Below are 13,460 nucleotides of genomic sequence, written 5' to 3'. Positions count from 1 at the left end.
CTTCTTCCGTACGGATGCACACTAGTTACCTGAACTCTTTACGGGACTCGGGGGACTGTCTGCCGCGAGTAATGGGTATAATGGCAGGGGCACTACGAATGTAGTGTGTGGGTTATAAGTTGAGAATGTGGGTCTCACGTGGAGCACACCGGTGATAAGTCCCTGCAATCGCACTGTCCTCTGTGCCTTTGGTGGCTGAGATGGATAGAGCGTCTGCCATATAAGCGGGAGATCCTGGGTTCGAGTCCCTGTCGGGGCACACATTTTCAACTGTCCCCGTTGATGTATATGAACGCCCGTCAGCAGCTAATGGTATTGATTTAGTTATAATTCCACATTCTTGTCTGCCACCTTGATTTCGGGCTACTTTGAGGCCCTCTTTTATTACCTTAATACTGATACACGATATTGTCATCCATAAACCGTTCATTTGATTTCAGTTAAAGTAAATTCAGAACACTTCCGCCCAAAACATTTCTAACACACTATAATTAAACATTTTCACAACTTTGTGACCAAGAACGCAACCATCGCAAACACCTCTTAAAAATATTTATGTCAATGCCAAAATTGGTTTCGATATCACGCCCACCTTCATGTGGCTAACGTTTCCGACTACATTAATGTTTTAGTCAGCAGCATGTCGTCCTCTCCTGAATTGTACAAGAATATTTGAATCTCCAGAGCCACTTTCATATGTTAATCCGATAGTGAAACTGTCCTAGTCTGACTGCATCGGATAATATTTGCGTCCCACAGCGATTGTTTCAGATTACATTATCGGATCAAAAGTATTCAGACACCTAGTAGTCTTTGTCAACGTGAAGTTAGTGCTATTGATCGCTGGGATATGAAGCGAAGTCAGTGTTGTAACTCATGCCAAAGATGTTTCCTTGGGTTCATATTGTAAATATGTTCATGCCAATCCATTTCGAGAATGTTACCGCCCATACACAGTTGCTTCAAGAGGAAGCTTTATCACATGATGCGCTGTTATGCTTATACTAATAGTAATCGTCCCCGAAATTTTCCAGAACTTAACGCACTGCCGAATGCTCTTAAATATGTTCATGTCCTTCCGCGTTTAGCGTTGCCTTAAGCACAACAATGGGATGTCACACTAACCACACAAAACACCAACAACACCATTTTATCTTTACTTTACCGCTAATATTGGACGTCGAAGTAGATTACGGACTCCAGGCTTTCCACGATTTCAAAACATTTCCATCGGATTACAACAGTGTATAGCGTGATTCATCACCTCAATTCGCTCGTTCCAGTCATCCACTGACCAGTGGCATCGCTATTTACATCATCTCAGGCGTCGCTTGACTACAGAAATATGCAGTTACGAGAAGCTGGTCGACCATTTTAACTATTCTATTAATCTCCGTACACATAGCCATTGCTCTGTCTGAGCTCCGGTAGCACTTTCTTTCCCATGATTACATGCGAGTTTTTGCAGCCACCTTCCGCAATGCTCAGCGGTGTCTTTCAACCAGTTCCCGAACTTTGCCTGGTCTTGGTAATGCAGTGGCTGTTAATTCGCGATTCCAGTTCTCAGTCACATCACCAACACTCAGCTTGGGCAGCTTTAGAACAGTTGAAATGTCTGTGATGAATTTGTTGCTCAGCTGACATGCAACGACTACCCCATGTTCGATACCACAGGGTTCTCCTGACCATCGCGTTCTGCTGTCATTTGTTTATTTAACATCATCTCATTAGCGGACCTGCATTCCACGCATACAGTACCTTTCATTATATCAGAACTACTTAAGAAATACCCATTTTCGTATGAAAAGTAATATGGGTGTCTATAACGGTAACAGGAGTAAATCATACTGGCTATGAACTAATAGGGTTAATTCTGGCAGTAGTTGTAGTACTGCTGCTGCTTCCACTTACAGTACCAATAGTAGTAATAATAATAAAAATAAAAATAATGATATCAATGAAGCTTCTCTACTGAGAACATTGTACTCTGCATCTCCTTTTATCCTGGCCACTTCGCCTCTTTTGAGATTTAGCACAAAAGTTTGCATTAGGTAGGAGTGCCAGATACTTTATATCAGATAGAGTACGCTGTTTTCGGTAATATACAGAGGAGTGACTACTCCGGCAGGTGTCGCCGTCAGAGCTGGAGGCGTGGCTGCTGGGACACCCGCAGGTGACGGAGGCGGTGGTGCTGGGCCTGCCACACGATGAGGACCAGGAACACCCAGCAGCTTTCGTCGTGCTGGCCCAAGGCGCCACCGTCACACCCGACGAACTGAAGCAACTGGTCCAAGGTGAGGCCATACCTCTTGATCACACACAAATGTGCACTCGACACTGCAGAATAATACTTCTTAGAAACAGTACTACAACACTTTCAGAAAGTTGAAATAAGTAGTTCTCGTAACATGCAAAGATCAGCACATTCCTCAAACTGGGGAACTATCAAGAATGGGGTTCCACAAGGGTCAGTCTTGGGTCCTTTGTTGTTCTTATTATATATTAATGACTTGCCATTCTATATTCATGAAGAGGCAAAGTTAGTTCTCTTCGCTGATGATACAAGTATAGTAATCACACCTGAGAAACAAGAATTAACTGATGAAATTGTCAATACTGTCTTTCAGAAAATTACTAAGTGGTTCCTTGTAAACGGACTCTCACTGAATTTTGATAAGACACAGTACATACAGTTCCGTACAGTGAATGGTATGACGCCATTAATAAATATAGACCTTAATCAGAAGCATATAGCTAAGGTAGAATATTCCAAATTTTTTGGTATGTCCATTGATGAGAGATTAAATTGGAAGAAACACATTGATGATCTGCTGAAACGTTTGAGTTCAGCTACTTATGCAATAAGGGTCATTGCAAATTTTGGTGATAAACATCTTAGTAAATTAGCTTACTACGCCTATTTTCACTCATTGCTTTCATATGGCATCATATTTTGGGGTAATTCATCACTGAGGAATAAAGTATTTATTGCACAGAAGCGTGTAATCAGAATAATAGCTGGAGTCCACCCAAGATCATCCTGCAGACATTTATTTAAGGATCTAGGGATATTCACAGTAGCTTCTCAGTATATATACTCTCTTATGAAATTTGTTATTAACAACCAAACCCAATTCAAAAGCAATAGCAGTGTGCATAACTACAATACTAGGAGAAAGGACGATCTTCACTATTCAAGATTAAATCTAACTTTGGCACAGAAAGGGGTGAATTATACTGGCACTAAAGTCTTTTGTCACTTACCAAATAGTATCAAAAGTCTGACAGATAACCAACAAGTATTTAAGAAGAAATTAAAAGAATTTCTGAATGACAACTCCTTCTACTCCATAGAGGAATTTTTAGATATAAATTAAGAAAAAAAAATATTAAAAAAATAAAAATAAAAAAAAAAATAAAAATAAAGGAAAACAAAAAAACACAAAAAAAAGTTGTTATATTAACTTAAGTATGTTGTTAAATTAACCTAATTATGTCATGTATTGGAAAATTCGACTCGTTCCACATCATTACGAAATATCGTATTCATGATCCATGGAACTAGTATTAATCTAATCTAATCTAATCTAATCTAATCTCACAGCAATGTTGTGACAGACTTGGAGGGGTTGTAGAGGGTGTTCTGATGAACAAATCGAGGATAGGAACCCGTGCCCAGTAACGTCAACTGACGATGGTACAGTGTGTCGAAGTTATGGGCGCCGGCTCTTACCACTAGGCCACCCCTTCCACAGCAAACGTGACTTCATATGCTGACGGAATGTAGATGGAACATCTCGCTGTGATGTATGTTAGCAGTGACGGCCACAGATTGCCACGTTTGCCAGTTTAGAAGTTGGTGCTCGCTCCTGCGTAGAAAGCCTCTTCTCCTACGTATTCCATGATCTGTTACCTTCGTGGATGACTGCTTCAGACATGGTTTCCATCCGCAGTTTATTTTTCTCCTGTGCAACTGAAAACAACTGTGATTTTAGAGGATTCGAGGATAAAAATAAACTGCGCATGGAAAATTTTGTCCGAAACTGTCATCCACCGAGGCAACAGAGCATCACATGTAGAAGACAAGGCCTTTATACGCAGCAGCTAGCTCCACTGGTGATCATGGCAATCAGTCCCGATCCCTGAATAATGAATAACACTACGAAATGTTCGTTACTGTACAAAGTCACATCTGCTGCCGAATGGATGGCCTAGTGGCAGGAGCCAGCGTGTATAAATTCGACGCTCTGTAGCGTCCTTGGATGAAGTTTCCAGTCACGGTTTCTTATCCTCAGTCTGTTCCTCAAGACACCCTCTACAATGGCTAGAAGTTTGTCACAATTCTAGTACACCCTGTAGGTGGTTAAAAGTGGAAATAACATCAGTTTCATTTTACAACTTGCCCCACACTTATTTCTTCATGTCAGATAAATTAAAGATACTGTCGTGCTGTGGTGGCATAGACAGGGTTCTATCAGAGTTTTCAGGTAAAAGAAATACCATCAACAAAGAGAAACAAATACTCAGTGATATCTTCAATTCCGTTCAGCCGAGTGGCTCTGATCTGTAAATAAATCTACACAATCACCGACTGAGGGAGACGTCTTCGAAGGTACCGGGGATTAAAACAAAAAAGTGTTAAAGCTCGCTAACAAGACAAACGCTGTGGCCGAGCGGTTCTAGGTGCTTCAGTCCGGAACCACGCGGCTGCTACGGTCGCAGGTTCGAATTCTGCCTCGGACATGGATGTGTGTGATGTCTTAGGTTAGTTATGTTCAAATAGTTCTAAGTCTAGGGGACTGATGACCTCAGATGTTAAGTCCCATAGTGCTTAGAGCCATTTGAATCATTTGAACAAGACAAACACGAAAGGAACTGTTTCTTGGAACATACTGACAAATCGGCCGTCGCAGAACGTTTTCCGAGATGGGAATAACGAACCAGAATTCCCTGAGATGAGCATTTTGGCAAAGTCAACACATTACCATGCGAGTATGTACACAAAGGCCACAGGAATTTGGAAACACCAAAATAATTTTGACCGAAAAGAAGACGGTGTTTGATAATATACTGTTTTAGAGTTTGCGCCAATTGAATTGTGTTGATGTAAAAAATTTTGGAAATTTGTGGTAAGTTCTTATGGGACCAAAATGCTGAGGTCATCGGTCCCTAAGCTTACACACTACTTAATCTAACTTCAACTAACTTACGCTAAGGACAACACATACACCCATGTCCGAGGGAGGATTCGAACCTCCGACAGGGGAGCCGCGCGTATCGGGCGTTGAGTTAATTTTAATTGGGAACGATGCTGCCATACAGAAGTAATCACGCAATCGGCATCACTTGTCTTCCATACACTTCTATAAATTCCGGACCCCTCAAGTTCTCGATGTAGTTACCGTTTTATTTCCGAATATATTACTGGCAGAAGTTGACGAAAGCTTGTGGAATAGTTTTCTATGTCGGCCAGGGAATCAGGGCCTGGTAGTTTCAACTGAAGAAAATGCCTGTGTGTATGTCTACATGATATTATTGTTTAAGTGTCTTCCTATAGCCTCAAAGGCTGATGGTGATATGACTAACATCGGGTCCGTCGTTGATGTCAACGTGGAGAAGTGCCTCGTGTCGTCGATCGTCAGGTATCCTACACGGAAAGCTACGAGCGTACTCGGTTTGGGTAACGTAACGTCTAGCCTCGATAGTTTTACTGAATAAGAGTACCTACGTATCAAGTTAACACAAATCAGATGAACAGAGGAAAGTAAATTAATATTCCCATGTACATAAATGGAGAAGTGGCAGCGTTTCACTCCCCGAAACGCAGAGCACACAAAATGCTACATCGGCTACGATTTGTAACGAACGTCTCTATGAGCATTACGTTCGTTAGTTTATTCATTCGTTAATCCACTTTTCCAATAATATTAATGTTGATCAACAAAGGCTCTGATCGTTCGAATTTCTTAACAGGTGTTTATCACTCAATTTCAGTGTTTCCACGACCTTTTCAGATTCTTCCCTGCTACTTGAATGCACTCTTTATAGCGTCTTTGCCAGCCCTCGAACACAAGGTGCCGGCCGTTCTCTGTCAGGTCCTTGGGAATCATCTACTTTTCTTAAGATTGCTTCAGAGGTCTCAAATATAACCCCCTTAAACTTTACTTTCTGTGATGCAAATAAAAGAATTATAGGCTGCAAGATCGAGCCACAAGGCGCATGCGGTGGGCAGGTAACGTTGCATTGAGCCACAAAGTGTATAGAATGATCTTCTACATGAGGCCGCGCATTTTGATGATGAAGCCGCCACCCAGTCTAAGGAAGTTCTGGTTATTTCCTTGCAATATGCTTCCACATTTTACCCAGTACTGAAGTGTGGCATACTACTGTAATAGTAATGTGAGGAAGAACTGTATGCTGGTAAATGATTCTATGACATCGCCAATAATAGCCACTTGGCTTTTCTTGTAAATAATTTATTTAATGACCCGTTTAGAGAGAGACGTCTACAGACGTTAAAGTAACCTCTGGCGTGCCACAGGGGAGTGTTATGGGACCATTGCTTTTCACAATATATGTAAATGACTTAGTAGATAGTGTCGGAAGTTGCATGCGGCTTTTCGCGGATGATGCTGTAGTATACAGAGAAGTTGCAGCATTAGAAAATTGTTGCGAAATGCAGGAAGATCTGCAGCGGATAGGCACTCGGTGCAGGGAGTGGCAACTGACCCTTAACATAGACAAATGTAATGTATTGCGAATACATAGAAAGAAGGATCCTTTATTGTATGATTATATGATAGCGGAACAAACACTGGTAGCAGTTACTTCTGTAAAATATCTGGGAGTATGCGTGCGGAACGATTTGAAGTGGAATGATCATATAAAATTAATTGTTGGTAAGGCGGGTACCAGATTGAGATTCATTGGGAGAGTGCTTAGAAAATGTAGTCCATCAACAAAGGAGGTGGCTTACAAAACACTCGTTCGACCTATACTTGAATATTGCTCATCAGTGTGGGATCCGTACCAGATCGGGTTGACGGGGGAGATAGAAAAGATCCAAAGAAGAGCGGCGCGTTTCGTCACAGGGTTATTTGGTAACCGTGATAGCGTTACGGAGATGTTTAACAAACTCAAGTGGCAGACTCTGCAAGAGAGGCGCTCTGCATCGCGGTGTAGCTTGCTCGCCTGGTTTCGAGAGGGTGCGTTTCTGGATGAGGTATCGAATATATTGCTTCCCCCTACTTATACCGCCCGAGGAGATCACGAATGTAAAATTAGAGAGATTAGAGAGCGCACGGAGGCTTTCAGACAGTCGTTCTTCCCGCGAACCATACGCGACTGGAACAGGAAAGGGAGGTAATGACAGTGGCACGTAAAGTACCCTCCGCCACACACCGTTGGGTGGCTTGCGGAGTATCAATGTAGATGTAGATGTAGTAACCTAGAAGCCACAGCATCGGGTTTCATATGGTGCATCATGACATTTAAAATTCAAAATCGACGGGACCGAACGTGCCTTGTTTAAGACTAAATTCTATAAAACTGGTCGTCAAATAAATTATGTACAAGAGCAGCCAAGTGGTTATTATTCTAGTTGTCTACTTGCGGAAGCCGTTGTCCTGTACAGAAGACAGTGCGTAACATTCCATGATGATAAAAAAAGTGACAACCGTCACATTCGTTGCATGTGGATCAACTTTCGCCTAGTTTGGTACTGGAGAACCTGGTGTTTTCGCACTGTGTTGCCTTGTTTATCTTCAGGATCATAATGATGTAGCCATGACTCATTACTGATAGTAGAAATGCATCCTCTCCATCAGCCAAGAGACGCAACAACTGTCACGTCATCCTTATTGTTTTCTATGCAATATGCGAAGAGCGTCTACAAACTAGAGCATTACTACCAACCTATTGACACTGGAGTGCAGCCGCCTATTGACGTTTTTCATAAAAACCAGCTTTTTCCAAACATTTATAATACAGATAGGAGACTATCACGGATGCTAAGAGAAAGAGTCATTCTCTGTCTTTGATGATCAGTCTCCGTACATAAAGTACGCAGAAGATCTGACGTGGTATGGCAAAATACATAAAAGTAATGGACGAACGTAACATATTTTCTCAAAGCAAACTCCTTTAGAAACTATAAACTTTAGGCAACGTTAGAAAAATTGGTGGAGGAAACTGACAAACAGTCTATTAGGAACAGATCAAAGTATTGATGTAATATGTACTTGAATGTTTGAATAAATGTAATGCACACTGCAATGCCTTCAATCATAGTAACAGCCCGGCCTACACGAGAACAAATTAGCAGCCAGTGGTTTTATTTCATGTGTGCTAACGGTCTTTAATACACGTCAGCGAAATATTCGGCAGTTACCATGCCTAACTAAAGCAGGAAACAGGACTTCCATCTACTCAAATCGCTGTAAACGCTGATTTTGGCGCTGCCTTGTAAAATCTCCAGTTTCTTTCATATTGCATCTCCCAAATTTTCTGTCAGCGCCTCTGTCTGCCATGCTTGATGGGTGTTGTTAGTTAATATAGTTTGTTTTAGGCAGAATTTCATGATTTCATGAACCACTCCTGGACGTTTATACCAAAATATGAATTCTGTGCACTTCTCCATCGCTCTATGACTCGAGCCTTCACAGTCAGTACACCTGACTGCTCGCAATGGGAAATATTTTATGGCCGACTGTTTCTGAAACTACGTGACACATGCATGTTTGTAGGTTCTTGTGACTGGAGTGCCCTTCCATAGAATTCTTTTGCGTTGTAGAACATATGATACCGCAAAATGTTGAACAAACGGTTTGGTCCTTTTTGTAGTAGCACTACACTCTGTTTGAATCCCTTGGTTGATCCATTTATAGCGTAACATGATGTATAATCCAGAAGAAGTTTATGGAAATATATGGTATATATCAAGATGTTTGTCTGCGCCCTCATTGTCTCTTACGTACTTCACCTGAAGTTGGACTTAACAAAAAAGGACTATTTGTAAAGTAACATCCGATCGGTCGCGAAATGGAAACCTCAGTGATAATCGAAAACGTTTCATTTCCAAAGGTTTGCTACACCTTCCAGCTACTTCACTATATAGTCGCCGCTCCGACTTGGACATTTGTCGTAGGGTTGTAATAACCGTCCGTCACTTCTCTACGCTGGTCTGCAGTTCGTTGTCTGTGCCAAAATGTGGCTTCATAGTCAGCGGTTCATGTGAGAAGAGACGAACATCAGAGGGAGCTAACTCTGGGCTGTATGTTGTATGATCGAACACCTCCCATCGAAAACGCTGCAGTGACATCCTCATTACCTCTGCACTGTGCTGCAGAGAACTGTCATGAAGAACGAAATGCATGTCATACATGAAATCAGGCGAAACGTTGCAGCGTGCATTCACACTTGGCGGGAGACGGGATTGCCCTACTCACCTTTACGTTCTCTCACAGTGTGCTCAGGATTGAAAAGAGCGACGTGACGCGCTGGATAGAAATACTGGGGTCCTGCCCGACACATCTGTGCTACGCTTTATCAGGTTTTCAGTCGTTTCAATTTGATGACCTATTGGACCTTACTCTCTGAATAGCCCTCGTATTACACCATGCAAATAGAAAATGTAAGGACACAGAAACAGAAATGGCAGTGGGAAGGACTGATTAATTATATAGAAATATCAGAACATTCTTCAGTAAAAACAAGGCCAAGAACGAATTCAAGAAAAAACCATTGACAATTATTGCACAAACAGTTCTCCACAACCACAGAACAAAATTAAAGAGATTAGTGAAGGAAAAGTATTTAAAAAGGCAGTTAAAATGTTACTGTTAAGCAGTACATTCTGTAAAATGAAGGATTGTCTAAATAACACAGAGAATGAGTTTGGTAAAAAATGTAACATAAATAAATATTATTAATAACAGTAATGAGGCTTCAGTCATTTCACGTAATAGTCCCACAATTTTGATTCATTTTATTTCCATTTATTATTATTGTTATTATTATTTTGATAAATCTGACTCCCAAAGAATCGCAATGTGTGATACTAACATGGCTTTCTTGGCTCAACACCTCACTCATTATAGAAGGATCCTGGCTCTGATTTCTAGCAAATAGAAACCAAAATACGAACCATACGTCGCCATTGTGATTAGCTGATAGAATGTATAGTGTTAAATTATATACATATGAAATCACATATGTGAAATTATTGGGAGGAGTGACAACCAATCGAATATTAAACTTAGTTTTAATGTCTGTGGGTCGACGGTACAGAATAAGGATTTCGGAAAAATATCACCACACACTAGTCAGGTAACAGGGGCAAATAAGAGCGGAAACTACTGCATAATCAGGTAACAGTTATTTTATCCAGGTTGCTAACAAAAATAATATGCAGAAGAAGGGAAAGATAATAGAGGATTTTTTTAGGCGATGAGTTTGATTTTAGAAACGATAAAGGCTCCAGAGGGGCAGTCCTCATCGTGCACTTCATGTTGGAAGCAAGATTTTAGAAAAATAAAAATACTTTCATAGCAGTTGTCGAATTATAAAAAACGTAAAACGTTCGACAATGTAATGTGGGGCGAAATGCTGAAGTTCTCAGGAAAATAGATGCAAGACGTGCTCGGATTGATAAGGGTGTAAGACAGGGATGTTCCTGTCTATCAATGCATAGATCGAAGAAGTAAGGAGGGAAATAAAAGAAAGATCGTTGAGTGGGAGTTAAACTCATGGTGAAATGATATGAACTATATGTTTTGCTGATGACATTGCTCAGGAAAATAAAGAGTAATTGCAGGATCTGTCGAATAGTACGAATAATCTATTGAACATTCATTATACACTGCAAGCAAAAGGCAGAAAGATGACACTAATGAGGAGCAGCAGGAACAGATTAGCCGTAAAATTCACATCAAACTTGGAGACTACGAAATAGACGAACTGAAAGCTATCTGCTAACTGAGAAGCAAAATAACATACGATGGATGGTACACATGCAAAGATTGCTGATCAAAACGACTCTACTAAAAACTGATGAAACGTCAGCCTTAAACTGAAGAAGAAATTTCTGAGAATGTACCTTTGGATCACAGTATTTTACGAACGTGAATCACAAACTGTGAGAAAACCGGGAAAGAAGAGAATCGAATCATTTGCAGTATGGTGGAATCAATGATAAAAATTAAGTGGTTTGATAGGAAATGGGGGATTATCCGTAGAATTGATGAAGAAAGCAACATGTGGAAAGCATTAACAAGAAGGAGGAACAGCATACTAGGGTTGCCCAGAAAGTAAAAAAAAAAAAATGGTTCAAATGGCTCTGAGCACTATGGGACTTAACTTCTGAGGTCATCAGTCCCCTAGAACTTAGAACTACTTAAACCTAAGTAATCTAAGAACATCACACACATCCATTCCCAAAGCAGGATTCAAAGTTGCGACCGTAGCATCGCGCGGTTCCAGACTGTAGCCCCTACAACCGCTGGGCCACTCCAGAAAGTAAGTTCCTATCGGTCGCGAAATGGAAACCACAGTGAAAACCAGAAACGTTTCATTTGCAACAGTTAGGTGCACCTTCCACCTACTTCTCTACATACATAGTCACCGCTCCAACATCGAGTGTTGTCGTAGTGTTGTATCAACTTTCCAGTATCCTCATCATAGAAAGCAGCCGCCTGTGCTTTCGGCCAGTTATCTGTACTGGTCTGCAGCTCGTTGTCTGTGGAAAATTTTTGTCTTCATAGCAAGCGGTTCTTGTGAGTAGAGATGAGACTCAGGGGTAGCCAATTACGGACTGTATTGTGGGTGATCAAACACTTCTCTTAACGCTGCAGTAGCGTCTTCATTGCCCATGCAGTGTGCGGTCGAGAATTGGCATGAAGAAGGAACTGCTCGACAGTTGTGTTATGTGGGCTGCATGACACAGGCGAAATCTGTAACAAGGCCTTCATACTTGGCGGGAGACGATATTCCCTACGCATCTTTACGTCCTCACTGTTCACTCAAAACTGAAATGAGCGACGCTACACGATCGATGGGCATACTAGAGACACTGCTCAACACATCTGTGGAAAGTTTTACCGGATTTTCACAGTGGTTTCCATTTTCGAGCAATCGTAACTTACTTTCTGGACAACCGTCGTTATAAGAAATATGTTAAGATGTAAAGGAAAATCTTCCATAGTACCTGAAGCGGAAAAATACGGAAAAACAGTAGAGGAAAACAGATTGAAGAATATCCTACAAGTAACTGAATAATCTGGCTGTCAGTGTTACTCTGACGTAATGTGGTTGAGACAAGGGAGTGACTCGTGGCGGGATGCATCAGACCAATCAGCAGACCAGTGAAGAAAAAACACTCAGGGTGGGTTACTAATTTGAATTTTAGTTGTACTGATTTCACTACTGCTATCTACTCTTATGCTTATTTAGCTCAACATATAACAGGTCTACATCACTGACGCAAGAAGGGACGCTTTTTGTATGAGAGCACTGCGATCTATCTAGAGTAAGCTAAACCACATTATCCATCGCATTGAAGTAGAGACTCGGATATGTTTTTCATTTCAGAGAAAGCTTGTGGCAGCGAGGAGAAGCTGCTACGTGGGGGCGTGTTCGTAGTGGATTCCATCCCTCGCCTGCCTACGGGCAAAGTGAGCAGAGGTCAGCTGCGAAGCAGTCTTCAGGAGAGAATCACAAAGGAGGTCTAGCCACACATCAAGCTTAGCAGCTGCCATCTGCTAGTGTTTACTGCACACTACACACTAAATTACATTACTATGCTACATACCTATTTACCTATTTCATTTACAGCTTTCTTTGTATGGTGGTATAACGCTACATCATAAATAAACTCAAAATAGCTTTGTTAATGAGAAATGTATCAAAACCGTATAAGAAAATACATTCGAACAGATTCGAGTTGAAGACGTTGGACATAAAAAGAAATTGCATATTAATTTATTAGTAAGGCATTTTGTTCGTAACAATTAGAGTATCAGCCAAGGAACATCCCAAGCAGAATGTTGTGTTTTAGACAACACGGATTCTGGCAGTATACTATCACAAGACCTGTCGCAGCTTACTTGTGATTCACCTTTTTTCATTTCTCTGCAGTTGACAGCCATCTTCTGTGCAGGTGGCAGTGTTATTGTCATCAGTTAGAAGATGAATCTGACGCTGTCGCACACGGTTTGTGACAAGTGGTCAACAGTGCAAACAACACACTGTATGGATTGGTGAGAGAGTATGTGAGTATAAAGGTATAGCCCGCCTTGGATGACAGATTGGATGTATGCTGTGTTTCTGTGTGTCGCCAATACATTGATGGCCACTACAATTGCAGCAACAGGAAGGATTCAAATAACGAAATTGTACTCGTTGTGCACCTACAGGACGTCAAGTTCCAGTTTCAGAACGCTTTAGAAGGAGAACGGCTGCTCAGG

General features: G+C 41.3%; 1 protein-coding gene across 1 annotated transcript in view; it reads left to right on the top strand.

The window, feature by feature from the left end:
- Nucleotides 1–12,900, top strand: part of LOC124619775 (luciferin 4-monooxygenase-like) — a 55,464-nt gene extending 42,564 nt beyond the window's left edge. Inside the window, exons 4-5 of the mRNA XM_047146360.1 lie at nucleotides 2,129–2,294; nucleotides 12,586–12,900. Coding sequence (XP_047002316.1) covers nucleotides 2,129–2,294; nucleotides 12,586–12,725 — 306 coding nt within the window. The 3' untranslated portion in view covers nucleotides 12,726–12,900. The remainder of the gene's footprint in view (nucleotides 1–2,128; nucleotides 2,295–12,585) is intronic.
- Nucleotides 12,901–13,460: the final 560 nt, after the last annotated feature.

The sequence above is a fragment of the Schistocerca americana genome, chromosome 6, assembly GCF_021461395.2.
Source record: "Schistocerca americana isolate TAMUIC-IGC-003095 chromosome 6, iqSchAmer2.1, whole genome shotgun sequence".
NCBI lineage: Eukaryota > Metazoa > Arthropoda > Insecta > Orthoptera > Acrididae > Schistocerca > Schistocerca americana.
Note: the sequence above shows the minus strand (reverse complement) of the source record. Positions and strands in the feature narration are given on the sequence as shown.